This window comes from Agelaius phoeniceus, chromosome 2 (genome assembly GCF_051311805.1).
Source record: "Agelaius phoeniceus isolate bAgePho1 chromosome 2, bAgePho1.hap1, whole genome shotgun sequence".
In the NCBI taxonomy this organism is placed as follows: domain Eukaryota; kingdom Metazoa; phylum Chordata; class Aves; order Passeriformes; family Icteridae; genus Agelaius; species Agelaius phoeniceus.
The window spans coordinates 75582997-75605062 of record NC_135266.1 but is presented as its reverse complement, the minus strand read 5'-3'; the positions used below and the strand labels follow the sequence as shown (position 1 = coordinate 75605062).

Sequence of the window (22066 nt, the reverse complement as noted above, 5' to 3'; positions counted from 1 at the left end):
TCCTAAAAATCAATGGTTTCCTCATCAGAGTGTAACATCAGGTAATTTTAATGACAGTTACACAAATCCAAAACTGTAAAGTATATCTACATTATTTGATTAAGGTCAAGGCCAGGACTAAGATTAGTTGATATTTTATACTATTTCCTCATAGAAAAAAAAGTACAAGATATTAATTACCCATCTTATTTTCACTTGTTTTGTGAATTGTAACTTGGTTGCAATTAAGTGCTCCAGGACTGATAGCCAATTAGTCTTTTGAAGATTGCCCCACTGCTGTGGCCTGTGATAGACTCCGGATCCCTGTATTAGATGCTTGATGCAGCCTCTAAACCTCAGAAGTTGTCCAGCTGACCTTCATTGGGATAACATTTCAGCTCCCAAGCAAGAATGACAGGAAACCTTTGTTACCAAACGTTAATGGAAGTTACTTATGATTACATTCTATCCTACTTACTTTACACTTCTAAGGGTAAAAAAAAAAAGAAAAAAAAAAGAAAAGAAAAAAGATTTTCATCATGATGAAAATAACCTTTGTTAGCTTTCTCCTAAAGAACAGGTTCTTCAAATTCCTTAAATAATATGTCGGTCCCGATACTTGGCCTCCCAATCTGAAAGTGAGATCAAAATTCAGAAATTGCCTCTGACTTCCTACAGGTTTTTGTATATACTAAAGAAACAAGTTTTCTGCAAATTCTCAGTGCATATCAGCAAAGATATTTTTCTGCAAAATCTTCCCTCTTACTTTTAGGCCACCTGTGATGTTAAAAAGAAATCAATAGCAGTTGATGACCATGGCCATTTCTAAGTTTACTGAATTCCTTTTTATGGGAACAAAGGACCCCAAAAGATCCTTGTGCCAAGCAGGTGAATGAGTAGTGCACATCCTTAGGGATGGGCTGACCTTGGCTGTTCACCAGGTGCTGATGAAGCCACTCTGTCCCATGCAATCCATTTTTTGCACTTCCTCTGTGGTTCAGGAGAAGATCCAGTGTAAAACCTTCTGCTCTGGAACATTTCCTGGGTGCTGGCACCCAGTTCAGGTTGCTTGCCTCACCTCACAGATTGCTCTCAGAGCACTCCTTTGTGAACAGGACAGGCTGCCAGTTGTGAAAAGAACAATCTATCCCGAGAGCACAGTCTTATCCTTCACCTTCAGGAAATTATGCTGCAGCTTTAACTGTATAAAAAATGTCCCCAGATTGTCCCACATTCAGAGAGCTTAAGCTGAAGTTACACAACCTCCGCAGTTCAGGAATATTCATATAACAACTAGTCTGAAAATATCCCAAAGCATTTATCTTAGCTGTATTTTCTGAATCACTTCTGTGAATTTCCCTGCAGGGCACTATTGCAAAGGATATTTTTATAGTAGGTTTTTCACAGGTTCAAAATTCTGGGTTCCACTCAAGTAGTTGGATACACAATTTACAATTCAGAGCTCAAATTGTGAGGGTCAAGGTACTCAGGCATTCCTATAAATTGCCTGGAATTAGGTCTGCCCTCAGCTTGTCTTCTTCAATGATGTTTCAGGGGAGGAAGAATTTCTTAAACAGTGATTTGCAGTTGATTAACTTTGACACCTTCTCCTCCTAACCTGAAATCTTCCAGAGCTTTTAAAATTCTTGTTCTGTCCCTTCCTTGCTGGGAATGCTCTTGCTTTCAGACAAAAAGAGAGAGTATCTGAGAATTATCCTATTTTTTTTTCTCTTCTGCTAATTCATTTAAGAAAAAAAATCAGGATGTCTGTGTGTGAATGAAAATTGGGATCATACTTAGGGGGAATCTTGAAGAAGCTTTTAAAAGCTGTAGCTCTTTCTTCACATAGATGAAATGATACAGTAATTATATTTCAAACTATCTTGGCAAGAAACAGTCACATCATCATCACTATGGTTTCTATATTCAGAAAACCATAGAATCACTGAATATGCTGAGTTGGAAGAGACCCATGATGAATATCAAGTCCAACTCTGGCCCTGCACAGGACCATCCCCAAGCTTCACACCATGAGCCTGAGTGTGCTGTTCAAACTTCTTGAACTCTCTCAGGCTCAGTGCTGCAATCACTTCCCTGAGGAGCCTGTTCCAGTCCCCAGCCACCCTATGGGTGCAGCACCTTTCCCTGATATCCAGCCTAAACCTCTCCCAACTCAGCTTCATGCCTTTTTCTTGATTTCAGTCACAAGACTGAAGAGATCAGTGCCTGTGCCTCTGCTTCCCCTCATGAGGAAGTTGCAGACTGCAATGAGGTCTCCCCTCAGTCTCCTCTTCTCCAGGTGGAACAAACTAAGTGACCTCAGCCACTCCTCATACAGCTTCCCCTCCAGACCCTTTACCCTCCTTTGGACCCTCTCCCATAGTTCAATGGTTTATTTATGCTGTGGCACCCAGAACTGCCCCCAGCACTGGAGGTGAGGCCGCCCCACGCCCCAGAGCAGAGCAGGACAATCCCCTCCCTTGCCCAGCTGGCCATGCTGTGCCTGATGCCCCCACAGCTCCTGGCTGCCAGGGCACTGCTGGCTCATGTCCAACTTGTCACCGACCAGGACCCCCAGGTCCCTTTCCACAGTGCTTTTCTGCAGCCTCTCATTCCCCAGTCTACACAAGTAGCTGAGTCCCATGTGCAGAATCTGGCACTTGCCCTCATTAAACTTCCTATGATTCTTTTGGCCTAGCCCTCCAATTTGAAGTAAGAAATGGTGATTGCTCATCACTCCCATTTGAACTAACAGAGACTTGCTATTGCAGAATTATTTGTTACAAAGCCCTCTATACTGAGTGCATGTTGCCCATGAAGATCCTTAACCCCCTCCATGGCCACAGTTTTCCCCTCCATCTCTCAGAGATGTCAGGCTTTTGTACTTTTCACTGGATTGCTGAATCAGAGCACAAAAGCATCCACTCAGAACTAAACTTCAATGTGAACTTTTTTTAGGAAAATTGGTCTGCATTGACCAAAACTGAACAAAAGTTCTAAGAGAAATAAAATGCTCTACAACAAAGAAAACTATGCACTGCACTCCTAAACAGTATGCACCATTGGCCAGGTCAATCTTCCATAAATCCTATCTATCACAGGGAGTGAAACAACAAAAGAAAAGGATTCTTTCTGCCTTAACTCTAAAACTACTGTAAAACCTTTAGTTAACCTTGCTCGCATCTGCCCATTAACTGGTATAATTAGGAAAATCTAATTTTAATGGCTTTTCAAACAGGCTATGAGAAGACTGTCTCCTGTTGGACTGCTGCTCCCTTCCTTGGTGGTAACAAGTTTCTTCCTTCACCAACTGGGCATCTTCTTGATAACATAAAACAGCTCATTTGTTTCCATATGAATACAGATAATCAATTGTTACAGCACTCACTAGAAATTTTGGAAGGCTGCTCTTAAAATACTCTGTATAAACATATGAATTTGCTATTGTAATGCTAAAAAATCAGTGCACTTGGCTCTAAACTTTAGCAGGTTTGAATTTCTCCCTCAGTTTCTGTGCATGCTATAAACATAGCGAGAATGGAAAAAAAAAACCCTGACTACATCTCTACCTAATTAATTTCACACTGCATTTATTACTTTTTAAACTATGAAAGTTAGAGTACTGGTGTCCCTTCTTCATACAGGTCAACTGTGGGGGATTATGAAAGGGCCAGTCATGATTCTTAATGGAATATATTGCAAACCACATGCAGCTAAGAATGGTGATTGTCCATCTTTGACCTTTAACACTTTTTTCCTCTCTCACCTAAGCAAAAAGAATATTGGTTTTCTGCTCTCTGTTTGGGACATCAGAGGCTCAGTGCACAGGTTTGCTACTAAAAGGCCTCAGGCTTTACACTCATGTAACAGTGCTGGCCTCAGGACCTGCCTGGATATTTGCAGGCTTGAGCTTTTTGTAGTTTTAACAGCTGTGTAGCCAACAGATGACTTTTTCCTAAAGATGTTTTAGCTTTAGATCAGCTGTGTGAAACTGTGGGGTAACATACACTGTTAACTACTGAACAGTGATCCAGCACAGCTATCCTGTGTAGAGTGAACCTTGAACAAAAATACAGTGTCACAAAGCACAGCACAGACAGACACCAGAGGCCCAAGGACCAGCATCACAAAACACAGTGACTATGGGGGTGCAGCCTCACAGAAGCAGGTGACACTGGGAGCAGAAACCCAAGAAAAAACAGTGTGTTTTGACTATGCTTCTAAAATTAGACTAGCAGTAATTTTTTGTGCCCGTGAATAAGTTGTATTCCCAATCTGCCCAAAACTAAATTGTCTGTCCACCAACATCTCTTGAAAACATACATAGTGAATTGACCAACATAAAAACCAACAGGTTTTTTTAAAGGATGCTGAGAAATAAAATCTGAAATAAGGCTCTTGGGAGAGCAAGCCCATTGGTTTGACCATAGGAGGCAGAAAAATATAAATGTAGGGATAGCTATAACCTGCAGAAGAAATGATACATATAAATAGATATAACTTGTAGGAAAAAGAATTTGATAAAAATAAAAACCAATAAGAGTTTAAAGAAAAGCCTAATTTTAATTTAAAATCCCTGTAAAGAGGGAAGCATAGAAATATTTCTTAATTACATAAAACTTCTTTCATACAACTTTCTGTGAAAAACCTATTAAAAACCTACATCAGTTTTAATCAATTTTAAAGGCTGAGGAGCAATTTATGCAGATGAACACACAATGCCCTCACCCAGCTCAATAATGAGGCACACACACACTCTCTCCTAAATCAAGATAAAGATGTGGGATACAGGCTGTTGATCTTTGCCTAAGCTCAGGTCCCAGATGCATTGCCCAACATGTGATAATGGACAGTACCTGTACCCAGCACTGAGTGCCAGAAGCACATTCTCCAAAGGGGAAATACATGCTGCAAAAGACTAGAGGTAGAAAGAAGAGGAAAAAAAAATTCATTCTTAAATAGGAGTTACTTGACAAACAGGAGCAACTATGTTTACCTGCTTTTGATAATCTCTTAGAACTCCCAAAGCATTACATTGCAACACTACAAGGAAAACAAGACAAATGTGGGTATATTATATTAATATCTCATAAAAGTAATTATTAAAAGCTGAAACAAAAAACTAAAAAATATTTGATTTCTTTCCTGTGCTGAAGAGCCTCATAAATCTTACTGTGCTTCCTTTCTGACTATGGAAAATAGGGTAATTTTATTCAATTCAGGATAATGTTGATTAATTAAATAAACTTCTTTTCCTATTCTTTTCTGTCCATATGTTTATACAGCGACCAGTCTGGGATGCTCAACTTCCTCTCCAGCTTCCACATTTTTCACTGGGAGTTTTACCAGTGCTATTCCAGTGATTTAATTTCACAATGCTCAGTGATTCAAAGCAAATGGGGATCTGTGATCCTTGTGTCCAAAGACCTGTCTGATTCAAGTGAACAGGATATTTCAAAGAGAAGTGATGTTTCAGATTCAAAAAATGCAAAGTCCACCTTTGTAAAAGTTGTTGTTTCACACCTAGCAGAGCTCTGCCCAGGCAGGTGTAACTGGAGCAAGACAGCCCCAGGCTCACTGCTGCTGCTAAGCAACAAACATCACACCTTGTACTTACCATTTTAGACTCTGATTCTTACTTAGGCAGATTACAGGCTTGAAGGGAAGTGTCTGTAACCAGTAATAGGTATCCTGAGGTGTGATTATTATTTGAATGCTGATGACACTTTAGGATGCATAATCTTTCCAGTAAAATGAAAGCTGATAAGTATTGGACATGTTCCAAGCTTTATAAAAGTTTGCTTGCTTTAAAAAAGTTGTATCAAAACTTCCATCAGGGGCCATGGTAGACACAAACACGTGATGATTAATGCCAGTAGTTTCATATAATTGAAAATTCTGTTGTTTTCATAATGACTGCAAAATCATCTACTTTGGAAAATACTTATTCTTAGATAATAGAAATATTAACAAGAGAAGTATTAACAAAGTGCACAGCAGCGCAGTGTGATCAGATAGAAGAATTTAACAGAATATAAATACTGTTTCAGTTTGTGATTAGTCATTTTATTTATACACAATAAATATAAACTCATACAAATTATATTTAAGAAAAATTATATATGGATGCATATATATTTTCAGTTTGTGATTAGTCATTTTATTTATACACAATAAATATATACTCATACAAATTATATTTAAGAAAAATTATATATGGGTGCATCAGATCACTACTTTTTGATTTGGACACCACCAAGACATTCTGTTAAATCTCTCAAATCACTATCAGAAACTCTGAATAATTCTTTCCCTTTGAGTGTTTTGTAATTGCAGTCTCTTCTGGCCACTGTGTCAACAGTGTTATTTCTTGACTTCTTCCCGGTTTGTTTTCCAGCTTCCAACTATGCCAGAAGGTATAGTTTGAAATCAACTTTTCAAGTTGCCCCATGCACATTAATTTTATCTTTTCACATAATTTCTCAAGCCTGTAATAAAAAATTGATCCTATCCTGATAATCCCTAATTTTAGCCACTCATTTTCAATAATTGCATCTCAAACATATATTTTCTTGCCATTTCTACTTCCTTCACCTGTAACCATGTGTCTAGCCTGTTAATTCCACTGCAAGTTCTCTGAATCAAGCACTGAATTTTTTCACTTTAACACTTTAATAGCAGATTGTTTACTGAGTACAGATAAAAAACAGCAATAATTCTGTATTTTGTTGTGTATTGTTTTGCAATTTTATGTTACAGCATTACTACATAATCAGTCACCTTTCTACTTTCTACCCTTTTTGAAGCAACAGTCTACACTGATAACTGTCTGCAAGGTAAGTACAGACATGAGGGTCATAAAAGGTTCAGCAATTGTGAAAAAAATGGTACTATTCATAATGGATTTCTAGGATTAAAGGGAAGTGAAAAAAAAAACAGTTTTGATGCAGCCTGAGAGATATGCAGGGTGAGAAGATCTGACTCCAGTTTTGGTGCCTAGGACTTAGTAAGAATGCTCTCCAAGGTGACTCACATTTGACTTGCCATGGTACAAAATGCCCAGTGGCAGCCAGGCAGAGATGAGACAATGGTGAAGAGAAGCCACCTTCCCTGCGCCAGAATGTAATAGGAATCAGAAAAAGGGCAGCACAAACCCACAGATTTCTAACAAGCTCCATACACAGGCCCTCAAACTAACTTTCAGAACAGTCTTTTAATCAGCACTGTGATGAAAAGAAAATACACTCACAGAGCCACAGAATCAATGGGATTGGAGGGGACCTTTAAAGCCCTTCTAGTCCAACCCTCTTGCATGAACAGAAACATCTTCAGCTAAATCAGGCTTTTCAATGACCACAAATTTGTGTCCCACAGAGGAGGTGCTGTATCTATCACTCATAAGCAAATTCAGCACAACTGGCACTGTGCACTGGTACATGGAAAGTGACTCTGGACCCAGCATGAAGAGAGTTCTGTGCATCATAGGTCCCAAAGCTGCTCTCTAGTTATATTTCCATAAAGCTGTCTAGCTCACCAGTTTCTGCTCTCAGGGACACAAACATGAGCAAGCAACACCGTAGCCCCAAGTGAAATCAGTCCCATGAACCACATTTGTGAAGTGCTAAGATCTCCTGAAAAAGTTTGGACTGCACTTTCAGAGTATCTTGAAGACTATCTGAGGCTGGAGAACAGCACTTGATAAGAACTGATCCTACTCAAGAGAAGTCCAGCTCCCTGTCACAGGGCCTTGGTCACCTTTTGCCAGACCACAAATTACACACCAAAGGTCCTGCTACTGTGTAATTTTTGCAACTGGAGCACAAATGGTAAACAAAATTATGGTGAGTATCCAAACCAGGTTTTAGAGGGTTCCTTCTATCCCATAGTGGATGACCAAGAGTCAAACACTGTAGAATGCTGTTAATGGAAGGTGCCAAAACCAATTAATTTTCAAATTATACCAAGCTCCAAACAGAAATATCCTATATATTTATTTGATTTATTTTTATTTAAATGAAAATGTCTTCTGTAAACAATAATAGATTGGATTGGGACGAATAAGGAAAAGAATAGATTGTCCTTCTCTTGCATGTTACCAGACAGTTGTATGAATTGATTTCTGTTCACTTTATGATTCAAACCCTATTCATTTATTCTACCTCTTGTTCAATTTGTTACACTTGCTTCATTCTCAAAATATGATCTCAAATGGATGGGCTCTTCAGAAGAATGTCACTTTATGCACTAGTTTAATTACTTTTAACTTTAATTTCTGACTGATTCACATTTTAGCATAGCAGACACTTCAATACTCAGATGAAGAAATCCCATTTAAAATTTTTATTTATATAAATAGCTATGGGGGAAAAGATTTAAGATTCACAGTTCTGAATAGGAAAAAAAAAAAAGAAAGAAAACCAATATTGTTTGAGCAACTGTGTACAGATTTACCACAGTCTAAAAACCTTCAGAAAATTACTTCAGATACAGAACACTGGAAGATTGAGATAGCCTGCCAAAAAAAAAGTGAGTGCATCAGCTGTACTCTAAACAGTAGAAATTCTAATAGTCAAACTGTCAAATTTGAACAATAAGGAACACCTTTTTTATTTAGGAGCTGTTCCTCATAACCAGATTTAATCAAGCCTTCTATCCATTTGCATAATTTCTTCAAAACGCTAGGGATAATGCTTTGCCATTTTCGTATTTTTTTCCTACATTATGAGAATGCTTCTATCAAGTGTGCCTTTACAGTGCTAAATAAGAAATTTTGTTTTCAAGAAAGCATTAAATCTCTTTGTTATCTCTTGGCCTTACTGGCAAAATACGACTTTCTTCTGAGACAATGGGAGTGTGCTCACTTTCATGAAATGTGTTTAGCGGGTGGAACCCAAATCCCAAGTCAAAAGCTGTAATAGTGCATACAACTACATCACTTTGGGAGATATCTCCCACTTGTTCTGTTACATATTATTTTTAGCAGGAATAGCTGGCTTTTCTGTTGTGCTTCCTTGCCTCCAATGCCTGACTTCTTTGCACATTCTGATACAAATCTGCAAACAGAAGACAGACATCCCCACGCAATGCCTCTTCCCTCTCTCCCGATGCCCTACCAACTTTCTGTTGAATTCCATGTGTTGAGGACAGAGCATGTTACAGGATGGAACTGAAAACAGGCTGGAACAAAACCAATAGGAAAGAAAGGGTGAAGAGGACTTACTGGTACGTGGTGGGGCTGACGTTGATGCGGCGTGGGTGACTTCCTGACTCGAACTTGCTCGCGAGGGTGACGTTGTTCCCAAAGAGGCAATAGCGCGGCATTCTCACACCGACGACGCCGGCCAGCACCGAACCTGAGTGAATGCCTATCCTCATCTGGAAAAACACATGAGATCCACATCAGGCTGCCTCTCCTGGGCCACCAAGGGCAAGGTCATTAGGACTCAGCTACGAGCAACCTTTCAAATAAAGAGTAAACGAAAGAAGAAAGTGAAGTGGAAAAAAACCCAGACTCTTCTACTCCTCTAGCTTAGATCAGATGCAGTTAAAAGAAAGAACAAAAAGATTATCACCTTTTCACTAAAAACATTTTCTTCTGCACATTTGCTGGAGACTGTGACAGTCAAAATAGAGATCATGAACAGAATAGGTTGGGATCATCCAGAGCTACTGCAACAGCAGCCATCTAATTACACAAATAAATACATTACAGAGGTTATTTTTGCCACCACTTCTAGCACAGGCTTTGAAGTAATAGCCAGTTTTTCTCAAACTGGCAGGAAGAGTAGTTAAGTTTTATCTCCTCCATATTTTTCTTCCAAACTCTTCAGGGTCTAAGGTCTTTATCACTTTGTCAGAAAGAGAGATATTGCAGTGGTGAGAATGCTGAAGACTGAGGCACCAATGATTTTAAAGGTAATTGTATCCTCCTCAAAATAAGGAGGAATAAATCCCCAGCAAATTAAAAAACCCATGCGACTATTTCAGCAATCATTCCCTGTAACTGTCTGAGATCTGGCAATTGCATAGACCTGTACAGCTCAGAGTCACCATCCAAGTTTCCTTCAGAATGAATAATCAGAGATTTATTCTGCATACATTTTAGCTATCAATTGTGTTTGCCAAGAAAATGATTTTTACAGATAGGGAAGTCTTTTTCTCTTGTTAACTTTAAAACAGTTAAAAATTAAAAAGAAGATATTTATATCTTCTGAGGATACTCTTGCTCATAGCAACTGGACTGCTGAAAAACTTAAGGTGAAGGAAATAAATAGCAGCTACTAAGAGGGTCTGATGGGGTATGAATGAGTGACTTACCTAACACTGTACTCAATATGGTCCTTTTACTTACTTAATTCACAGTTATTGCACTGTCCTTTTGTCCATCAGTCCCTATTTTTTTAATAAAAAATACATATGGACTCAAATACACATTTTAAAAAAAAAATCATTGTTACTCCTTTTGTATGTAAAGAAAATGCCAGCATTTGATAACATTGGTGTCCATGAAGTTCTAAGAACATGTGGGACCCCACATTATTTCACTGACTATGGTTCTTCCCACATGCCCAAGACTTCCATCATGCAGCTAAGCACTCTTCTAATTTTGTTCCTCTCTTATGTGTCACAGACAATGGGTTCAGAATTATATCTGCTATACAGTAAACTCCTGCATAATCTAAGGACATGTTCTGCATTTGATACTACTTACAACATTCTCACAGGCAACCTAAAACCCTCAATCTTCACAAGACTGTTAATTACAGACTAGGTAGTTTGGTTTGTTTGTTTCTCTCGCCTTCTTTCTTCTTTTTTAAATCTGTGAATAACAATCACTTTAGTGATTCTTTAAGTTTAAAAGTTCACTTTAATTGAACTTTCAAACCTTTACTATGGTTTGGAAGGCAGACACAGAAATCCTTCAAACCCTCTCTTCCATAGGGCTGGGAAGCATCCACCAACTTAGTTTGCCTGCTAACATTTGTGCAAATTCATAACACTTGGGTTATTTTGGTCATCTTTTGGAGCAATAAGATTTCCTGCTTTTGCTACAACATACATTTAAACTCCACTGTCCATTACCAGTGGAAAAAAGTGCTCCTGCAGTCATGAATTGGGTAAACAGCTGTTCTCCCTGTAAGTGAGGTCAGTACCTGCCCTCAGTGAAAGACTATGGGCAGGAAGTCTTGCTCACATAACAATGAGCATGCTTTCAATAAATAATAAACAACCTATTTACAATGTCTTGTTCTTGTGAGATGGGAGGTGACTTAGTCATTTTGCACACAATTTTAGGAACAGAGCTAATGAAACCCATTTGTTCCTTTGCTACTCTGCATGTTTATTTAAAAATCACAAATTAACTGTGTGCTTGACCTCTTCCACAGTACATTCAATCATGTAAAGGCCAGATTGAAACTGTAAGGAAAAGTATTAGCTTTGTTTTCCTCTAAAAACACAGGAATAAGAGTATACATTAGAGTGGATGGAAAATATGACAGTAAAAAACATACTAAGAAAATAAAATTTGCTTTTGCAATATACGCAGTGAAAGCTGAAGTTGTTGTTGATTGTTTTGTTACTTTCATTCTTTCCTTTTCATTGCTTCCTTTTATATGGCCATACAGTTTTTATTACTCAGTGCTTCAACCCTCATACATGAGGGTTCTTCTGTACTATCTTAAGAGATTTTTAAAAAACACTTGCTCCTACAATGAAAAAGGTAGATACAGTTTCACAAACACAGGTTAAACTGCATAGAGAGAGTCAAAAGCTGAAGTTTTCATTTGTTGGAAGAAAGTTGCTGTAGGCTTTCTCAATAAAACTTAGACATAAATTACACTAAGAATGCCTTACAATAAAGCTCCGCATCTGCTTTATTATACAGCTCTCTACAAGAAAAGAGCCTGCAAACACTGATGCTCTTGCCATAAAGTGTGCCTTATTATACCAAGAATAACCAATATATTGGTCCTATAGTACTTTTAGAGAAATATGTTTACTTAAAAGTGTCTTTTCAAGATTTTACTTCATTTGCAGATTTGTTGTTCTGGTCTTTTCCTCACAGAGTTGAAAACTGTTGTGTTAACAGCTTCAGGCTCTTTTTTACAAAGAAAAAAAAATGTGATCAAATTATTAACAAGAAGGCACTTACTGGGGCACATCAACCTTTCACATTACCTTTGCAGTAAAGAAAATCTGCCTAGACCACATAACTTAGAACAATACCAACAACAGTTACACAAATAAAGTTATAGTTCCCAGGCTATATTGTACATGTAGCCCTTACCAGTGCTCTCTCAGAACAGGCACCATTAAATATTAAAAATAGCACAGAAAGTGCAAATGAGGTGACAACACTAGGATGCAATTTTTGTCTATCATAACTCTGTTTATTCCTTTAAATAGATGTGTACTACAAATTATACATTTATTAACTGTTTTAAATGGAGCATTTTTAATAAAATGCATGGTTTTCATCTGTACCAACTGCTCCTTTGTATGTCCTTAATTATTTGGCTAAGGATAATAGGGAAGTCTTAGCTGAACCAAATTCAGATGCATTATGCACACAAATGGAAAGGTGACTCTTTGGAAACTATCACAAAAAGAAGACAGCTGTGAAAAAAAACAACCAGTAAATACCATTCCTCCAAGAGGTAAGGAACAGTGAAGAGATCCACAAAAGCCAACAACATTTCTAAAGCATTATCCTGGAAGGCACAATGGCAAAACAGACATGAACAGGTGGGAAAAATACTGAGAAAATTGTGAGAGATCTTTTAGATGAAGAGGGACAACTTGAACTGAGTGCAATGAAAAACAAGAAAAAAAGATTAACAGATCTGATCTCTGCAAGAGCTGTGGTAATAGTGAAGTGGAGAAAAGCTGATGAGTCAGAGGTGTAAAAGAAAAGCAGCCTGCATTGATCAATGCAATGTGAGAGGAAAGACGTGGCTATGTGCGAAGCAAAAGAAGCTTCCAAAGCTTGTATTAACAAAGTAGCAGTATTTGAATATTTCTTACTGGATAAGGCACAAAGAGCAGAAATGTCTAATACCTGAGTGACCAGAAGGATAGTGATTTTGTTTAGTGGAGATAAAGAAGAAGATTCATAAAGAAAGATGAGAAAAATGAGAAGCATTGGTCACCATCTAAAATGACCGGTGGAAATGTGCCAGAAGTGGTATCAGTGAGAACTGATAGTGCAGACTAGACTGCAAGAGGAAAGTCAAGAACAAACAAGAACAAGGATGAACAACAAAAAAAATATTTGTTCTTTTTCTGAATTGAACATTCTATTACTGAATTCTTCTGATGTCCAAATCTTAAAAAAATGTATGTTACTTCTTACACCTCCTCATTGCCAAAGCATGATTTTCTTCTTTTATATCTAGAAGAGCTGGGGTTTTTGCTTTGTTTAGTTTTGTTTCTTTTTTATCTGCTCTTCAATTTCAATTACTTGCAATTGCCTGAATGCCTTCTTAGGCACGATACTGAAAACTGCACTCTTACATCAAAATAAAGCCCATTCCAACTGAGATGAGAGTAAATGCAACACTGAAAATTCACAACCCATCGAAAATTAACTTTATAGGCAAGTGGCAAAAATATTTTAATAACAGTAAATTAATGCAGTGGCATGCCTGAAGTAAATTTCATCATTGCTAATTTGCTTCTTAATAGCTTTTTCTGTTAATCAGTACTCTCAAAAAAAAAAAAAAAAAAAGAAAAATCCAGTCATTTTCATTATGGTCAGAGCTCTTGAGTTTTTTCTCTTTTGAAACCTTTTTGAAAAATGTATTCTCCTTCCTCTTTCCTTATTTTTCCACATAGTTTTCAAGACAAAAATTAGATGCAAGTGGAAAGACAGTCTGAGAAATAGCACATTCCAAAGAATGTTTTGGAAACCTCCTCAAATCTAAAATTCTTTGACCAATATATGTTTGCATATTGATAAGCAATAGAATACATTAATATTGATTAGATCACAGAAAAATGGTTCAAGCTTAATGATTTCTGAAAGGAAAATTAAGCAGGTTTCAAATTATTCCTCAAGCTTCATATGTACATGGTGCTTTGCAAAAATATTTGCAATTTTCGTTATGGGCTTACAAATCTATTTTAAAAAGCATAATTCACGCTTTATTCAGAAAAAAAGACTAATAGGCAATAGCATGGAAAATTGCATAAGGGTATGACTGTGAAGAATGATTTCTGAGCTGAAAAGGACTGCAAATATTTTTGCATAGCACCATGTACATAAGAAGCTTGAGGAATAGTTTAAAATCGGCCTATTTTTCCTTTCAGGAAACATTACAGCTTGAACCATTTTTCTGTGGTCTAATTAATAAAGGGATTGTTGAATAAATTGAAGGGAAAAGTAGGAAGAAGAAGAGTCTGTGGGTACCTTTCTTTTTGTCTTCCAGTAAAGAGTAGTTGATACTAAAACATGCAAGCAGACTTTCCAACTCACACTAAAGGTAACCATGAAACCTGTCTTCTCATAAGAGCAGACAAAAAAACATGCTCATTTCCAAAGTTCTCTCTCTGCAACCAGCAACTTTTAGTTCAGGGATTTCCTGAGCCAAAAGAAATTCTTTTTTGTAGAGAAAAGGTGTTTGATGTTCTGTTCCTCCTCAAATATGAATTACAGTAACATTTCAGCATACATTCTTTCTTCCCACTACACACAAGGAAAGAAGGACCTTAATAAACAGTTCTCACACTCTGAAAAACACACTCCCATGCTAGAAAGAGAAGTCTCAGGTTGTCTCACAGGTTAACTGCATCCAGAAGGACACACAATCCATTTTCTCAGAATTGTCTGCCTTACACAGACACAGATGAAGGAGAGAGGGCAGCCTGGGAAGTAGGTGACACAGCTTGGAAAACAACCATGGGCAGAAGTGATCCCTCACTCAGCCAACCTGGAGCTTTTCAAGCCTCAATAACATGACTGACTGATGGCTGCTCAAGACTTTGTGCTAAGCTGAGCAGAGCTCAGGGCTGGCACAAGGCAGTAGCTGCATGAAAATAGTTCCAGGCACATGGATGGCCCAAGCCAGAAAAGCAATTAAATACAATAGAAAGCATTCTGCTGGATCAGAACTTTTGGTCTCAGCCTCAATAATGTACATTGGTATTTGTACAGTAACATTTCTTAGACAAAAGCATTCCTCACTTTCTGGCCTAATATACTGATTGATATTCTGTGTTTCAGTATGGAGCTTCTCCCTTCTGTCCTTGCAGTGTCCTTCAGAAAGGACAAAGTCACCTCTTGCATGGTGTCTTAGCTATTAGTCCATGACACAGAGCCAGATTATTCCAAACAGAATCTGCCAAATTCTGTAGGGTGTTTTCTGCTCTAACATTTTCTAGAAGCTTCTACAGCAGCACTATCTGTAAATCCCAACAAATGCCTTACACAGGGAGATTTACTTGCAAAATGTCTCAATGTAAAAGAGACTCTCCAGAGCTCAGAGGTCTAAAATCAGAGCCCCACACTGGTGAGTCAATGTGCCTTTCTGCTCCTTCAGAGGACTGCAGGTTGATAGGACTGACAGCTATGTCCTGACATATGCTTTAGTGTGTGGGTTATCTGTATTCTTAGATAGATTTATAAATATCACAGTGCCTTTCTGGAAAGGGACATATGACAGTACAGCTCACTACAGAATTGTTGCCAAGGAACAGACCTGCTCAGAGGAAAATTTGGATCACTTGAATTTCACAAGGTGTTCTATAGAACTAAACTACAGGATAATATATTCCCCTTCCCCCGCCCCCCCCCCCCCCCATTTGAACATCATTTGGAGAAATAAACACTTAACTTCTTTTCTAATCAGAATTTCCTAGATTTTTTACTCAAAGAATTATTCAACCCATCTGAAGCTAAATACACAGCAAATTATACAAGGACAATGAAAAATAAAGTCATAAACTAATAAAGAGTGAATGTCTTGGGATCAATAAATCCATTTTAAGTAATTATTGGGTAAGGCAATCATGTGGTTTGTGCAAAAAAGATGCAATTAAATTATAACCAATGTGATGCACTTTGCATATGTACATCCCTGGGCTATGGTCTTGGCATACAGTCACTTCTACTGAATGTGGGAAAAGGAGCTATGAATCATTTCTACATAAAGAAGACCCAGACTTGAAGGATGAAATTAGTTCTCTCTTTCCCTTGAAGTTCTTCTGCCATGATCTAAACTAGCTCTGTTTTGAATAGTGGTTAGATTAGTTAACCTCCAGAGGCTCCTTGCAGCTTCCTTTATTTCACAACTCTGTATTTCATAACCTGTGTTGAAAAATTATACACCTGTGAGTCTCCATCAGCAGTATGAGGTAGAATTAAATGAGGTAAAAACAAAAATGAAGACTCAGACTGGTTTTGGAAGCTCATTAGTTCTAGCATCAAAGGAAAATTTACACTGGGGCAAGTTATTTTTGAGCCAAATGGGATCATGTGAATTCAGTATGGCACTGCTCAGTGTCTAGGTTAGAAGAGGATTTGGGTCATCTGTAAGGAAACTTCTGATCTGAAATTATTTACTGGAGGGGGTTTTGAGTGAAGAGGTGGGTGTTAAATGACGTAAATGAGAATTTTCAGAGCTGCTAAACAGAAAAATAAAACCTGTATCCTTCCCCTACTGTTCCAAAGAAAAAACATTGAAGTTAATGTGCTTTTTCATGAGCTGCTTCTCACTCACCAATAAAACATTGCATTTCATTGTTGATGGGGCATTTAATCAAAACCACCTTTTATTGTTTTCTTTAAATAGTAATTTCCACAGTAGGAATTTAATTACTATGTGAACCTGTGTGTGCAGGCACTTAAAAAAGAGCTAATCACTCACACAAGCCCACATAGCAGTGGAGGATTTTTCCCAGCCTCCCCACCACTGACACCCAAAAAAGAAAAATATTCATCAGAAAGTTCTCTTTGATCCCTGGTGTAGGAGGACATCTTTGTCTCACAGTGCCATCATATGACATATACTGAATGGATTGGGTGATACTTTAACAAGGATAAATGACACATGCTCAAAATATTTAAGGGAACAAAAAACTCTATTAAAAAAAAAAGTTTGACCTAAGTGTTTTAACCTCAAGAATCAACATTTGATACTTTTCCTAATTTAGTAATTTAAGGTAAATTTCACCTAATTGCAGAAACCTAGAAGTTAGCCAGCCTCATTTAAGTTAGGTTTTTAGACTCCTGCTAAACACAGGAGGTAAATAACCTCAGGGCTGCAATTCTTCATATTTTAAAATTGGCACACAGGAGAGGCTGAATCACCCACTCTTGAACCTGTCTTAATTCTCCTGGTGGAACAGAGAGGGACATTTAATTTTAAGTTTAACCTGGACACCTCATAAACAGACAGCTGAAAAAGGTGAGATGAATTCAACTCTCAGCCTGGCAAAGTTGACACACTTTTACCTCTATGTAAAATGAGCTACACTCTTGTGCATAAATCATCAAAAATACTGGTGTTGATGGATGGGACCCCATCAGAAGATCATTCTATTTGTAGAACTGCAGAAATTTCTTCAGATGTTTTAATGTAATGGTCTTTGAATCTAGCCTGCAATCTTTGAAATGACCTTTCAGTGGCAGAGTCACGCTTCATCTTTTGACCACAGTACACGTTCTTGCACATCGATGAAAGCCAGATTGATCTGCTTTGGGAAGAGCTTGGAACCAATCAACAAGGATCATAGCAGCTTCTAAATAGCACCACTGATCTGTAACAATCTTATAGTTTTACTGCTAGAAGCAACCTTATCTAGCCTCTACAATAATGATGTATCAGAGTCTTCCCAATGGCTCCCGCACTATTAATGAAATTTAATTGTTGCCCATATCATTTAAACCCCTACCACCACAAGGTATGTTGATACTTTTTGCACAAAGAGGAGATACATTTTAAGCCTGTAGTTTCTACTGGATGCCCCAGCTTCTTGCAATCAGCACCAAGGCAGATACAATCAAAATAAAAAATTGTTAAACTCCCTGCTCCATATGGACACAGTAGACATGATAAAAAAAAAAAACCAAAACAACAAAACAAAAAAAAAGTGGGTCAGGTTTTAAAAATGTATCTTTTCTTAAGTTGGGAAAAGCAGACAGACTGCTTCCTTCAGCACTTCTCAGTCTAACAATCATTTATGTTGGAAAAGACCTCTCAGATTGTTGAGTATAACCAACCTTTGGCTGATCACCATCAACTAGACCATAGACTAAGTGCCACATCCAGTCATTTCTTGAACAATTTAATTGGCTGTATTGTCTGTTAGACTGAGAAGTGTGTGATTCTGTGACTCTGTGATATAGACAAATACCTGAAAAAAGCCAATTTATTGATTTTTTTGAAACAGTAAATCAAGAAATGACCACATGAAAGATAAAAGGCTAAGGGAACACCAAGCTTTGTATAAAGACTGTGTAGAATTGCAGGCTTTAATAGCTAAAAAATAGTTTGCTTCTTTGTGAAGAAACTTAAGGCACTGCTACCATCACAGAGACTTGAATACTAACTGCAAATACTAAATGAATACTAATGTGCAACATCACAACTTGTTCTCATGCTCAAATCAAAAATAAATATAAATCTGCCTGTAAAGTAAAGGAAGTTTCCATATGACAGCCGGGACATACAGATATTTTATATCTTATAGGTTCCAATGTTTGAAGAGCTCACTGTATTAGATAATCATTAGCACCTTACTCTAAAATGATAATGCTGCTGTATTCCTTTGCTTGTTCACCAGTTTGATTTTAAGAACTGCAATTTCTATAGACTGAACACAAGACAATGTAAGATAACGATTTTTGCAAAATTTACCCAACTCTTATGCCAGGAGAAAACCTCCACAGCTGGCAGTGGAGATTGCATACAAAGGGAAATGAGGCTCTGTGACTGCACAGATCTATAAACAAGGGACTAAAAGACTTCACCTTGGCTATAATTGGGAAGGGGTTTATTAATACTCCTTATTGGCCTTTGTACTTCACCATCACAAAGCTGCAGATCTTTGCAGGGAAAGTGAAATTCCTCCTCAGTGAGTTCAAAATACACATTCACATAAAATGATTTTTCTGAAGTCTTTCAGACAGCAAATCCAGACACTTGTGAATAACTTCTTCATACAACAAAGGGAATTAGCACAAAGAGAAAGGCAGCTGGTTTGCACTGAACTGAGGATTTTAGCAAATTATCTAAGCATTTAGTGAGTCTTCTGATTCCTGTATAGACAGCATTTAAGCAAGTCAGTCAAATTTTCTCAACACTACAAAACAAATCATAACAAAAGCTAGGATCAGAACGCAAGAGTATTCTGTACAGCTTTGTTGCCTTCACTGAAAATCTAAGTTTAAAAAAGGACATTTGTAAATAAAATGGTTAATGAAATTAATGAAAAATCACTCTGCAACTCATGCAAAATGTAACATTTTCTATTCCTAGATTTAAGGTGGAAATCTACAAGCAATATCTGATTGTTATTCAACATCAGACGAACCATGAATAGGAATTAGATACTATTTCACTGTTGGTTTAAATTGCTTCAGAGAAAATTCTTAACTGCACTACAATTTAAAGAAGACGATTCAGGATAAATTTGAATTTCTGGTGTTTTCATGACTAGAAAGATTTTGATCTTATTTTCAAAAAATTAGCAAATGAATGCCTGATGATGTCAAGAATATGACAAAACCCAAACAAAGACTAATTGCTCTCAGATGAAGGTGAATCACTTATGGGAAGGAAAGATTTCAATGTTCAGTCTAATGACTTTCCTTCATTTCATTCAATGATCTCTCCCACTGTGTCTAACACTCATCCCTCTCTCAGAGACACACTGACAAAGAACAAAGCATGGCAACACATGCAGTTGTTTTTGGCTTGTAATTTCTATAAAAAAATAGCAATCTTAATGCATATATTATAATAATTCCTTTTCTGTAGGTTATGCATTTTGCAATTGCAAAAATTTAGACATTAATATGCATAGCCAAGATTATCTCTGCAGATCTTCACCAGCTTTTATCAATTAATTTCTATTTCTATAATCCACAAACATACAGAAAAAATTTAAGCATACTTACGCTATTATTTGTGTGAGTAAGACCAGAAAAAAAAAATCTCAATTATCCTTGCATGTTCTTTTGAAAACATAAAACTAATCTAGTTTGGGAGGTAGTAGGAGATGGTAGCATGGCATATCTACAACTTCCTTGTTTGTCACTGCTCTCCAGCCAACCTTTAATGATACTAACTGGGTGCATTTGGCTGCTGAGGGGCACAGACCCCCAGCCCTGGATTTTGCTTATCCAGCATTCTCATTGCTTGCTTCTTTTCTGCTGTTACTCCCAACTGATTATGCTTTATTTGAAACTTTTCCAGTCAAATTCTTCAACCAAGAAGTGGGCGAAGAATCTCTCTTGGTGCAACCTTTTCTGACAAGTCCCTTAGCTCTAAGTCTTGTTCTTTAGTCCTTTCCTCCCAAATGATGCAAGATGCGTTTTCATTAAAAAGAATTCCTTTCTTTTTTGGTGCCTTGTTCTTTATCAGTGTGTCTGAGAGCAAGATGACTGTGAATATTAAATCATGAAAATTTGACAATTTTTATTTGTTTTTAACATCAGTTGAAATTTGTGGATAAATGAAATAAAGTAGATGAAATCTCACTCATAGTTGTGTGTAATAAACAAAATTCAGCATAACCTATTTTTGTTAATGATCTGCAATAAACAACACACAATGCAAGTAAATGGATCCTGCAAACTGAATGTATCTAGAAATATACTCTGAATTAAATATACACAATTTAAGAGAGAAAGCTGGGAAATTCTGAGTGAAGATCAAAATGAATTTGAGATAGCCTGCAATCTTATCACATGAAAGAAGTAATCTGGGGTTATGAACATCATCTGACACCTATAGTTCCTTCCTACATAATTCTAGTCAACCACACTAAGCCTATTAAAAGTTAAAACCTAGGTACTGTCAACAGCTGTGATTTCTGAAAAGATCAAGAATCTCTTCAGAAAGGATTTAATTAGAGGGAAACTAAAAATCCATAAATGCTTACAGCTTGGCTAATTATTCCTCAATAGGGGAAGCGTGATAATCATCTACCAGTATGCGCAAGATGTTCATATCAAAGAGGGATGTATGGGGACACAACTAGAAATAATACAATTGAAATGAAGTCATAGGTGAACATCCAGCTTATCTAGGCCTATATAGACTGTACTGTATGACAGTGACAAGTTTTTGAGGTAAATGTGCTAAAAGTTACATAATTTCATTATGGCACTACTGAAACACTGGAAAGCACATTGTGAGGATGTTGACAGGAAGATGGACAGGATGTATTAACATATGTGTGTCTTTTTTAACTCTAACATCATGCTGTATTGAAGGACAACTAATTAAAAAGTGGTGTTACATTCGAGGGTTTCAAATGACGGCTGCAAAGTCTGTTTTCCTGTCATCCTTAAGAACAGATGGGGTGGGAGAAATATTTTTTAATGTTCTGAAACCACTTTAAAAAACCAGAATTTTGAATTTCAGCTCAAAGAGAAATTGTGTACCTTCGTTCACATTGTCTTTAGAATTTTACTAAAACTAAAAAAAATGTAGACAGCAGCAGTGTTGAACCAATTTTACTCATGCTATAAACTCAGATATTTAATGTCCTTTCTGTAATAATCATACGACGATCAATGTCAACAACATACTTTGCAGTAACAAGCACACCCATGAATAGCAAAATAGTGCAAGCTTGACAGAAAACACTTGTTTTAGAAAAAAAACATTTCAGACAGTCATCCTTTCATGATGAACTCTCAGTTCTGTTACTACACTGCAATCATATCTAGTCATGTTATTTTGGCATTGGTCTGCTCCTCATCACAGACGATCACAGCTAAGCTTCCTGTGGATAACTAACAAAACAAACCCTTTCACAGGAAATACTTTGGCAGCTGCACATTCAGCCTCCATGAGAATGACAGGAAGAACCACCTCACTAAAGGGCAGCAAACTCCAAAGTACAACATAGTAGTTGT

The 22066-nt window shown here is 37.3% G+C and overlaps 1 protein-coding gene across 3 annotated transcripts in view; it reads right to left on the bottom strand.

Annotated features, from left to right (window-relative positions):
* The window catches only part of GUCY1A2 (guanylate cyclase 1 soluble subunit alpha 2), a 220229-nt gene that overhangs the window by 87865 nt on the left and 110298 nt on the right, over window positions 1–22066 (bottom strand). For 2 of the 3 annotated variants that reach the window (XM_077173939.1, XM_054627809.2), the window contains exon 7: window positions 9200–9354. The exons of the other annotated variant lie outside the window; for it this stretch is intronic. In XM_077173939.1, the coding sequence (XP_077030054.1) occupies window positions 9200–9354 (155 nt within the window). The remainder of the gene's footprint in view (window positions 1–9199; window positions 9355–22066) is intronic. 3 annotated transcript variants of the gene reach the window in all.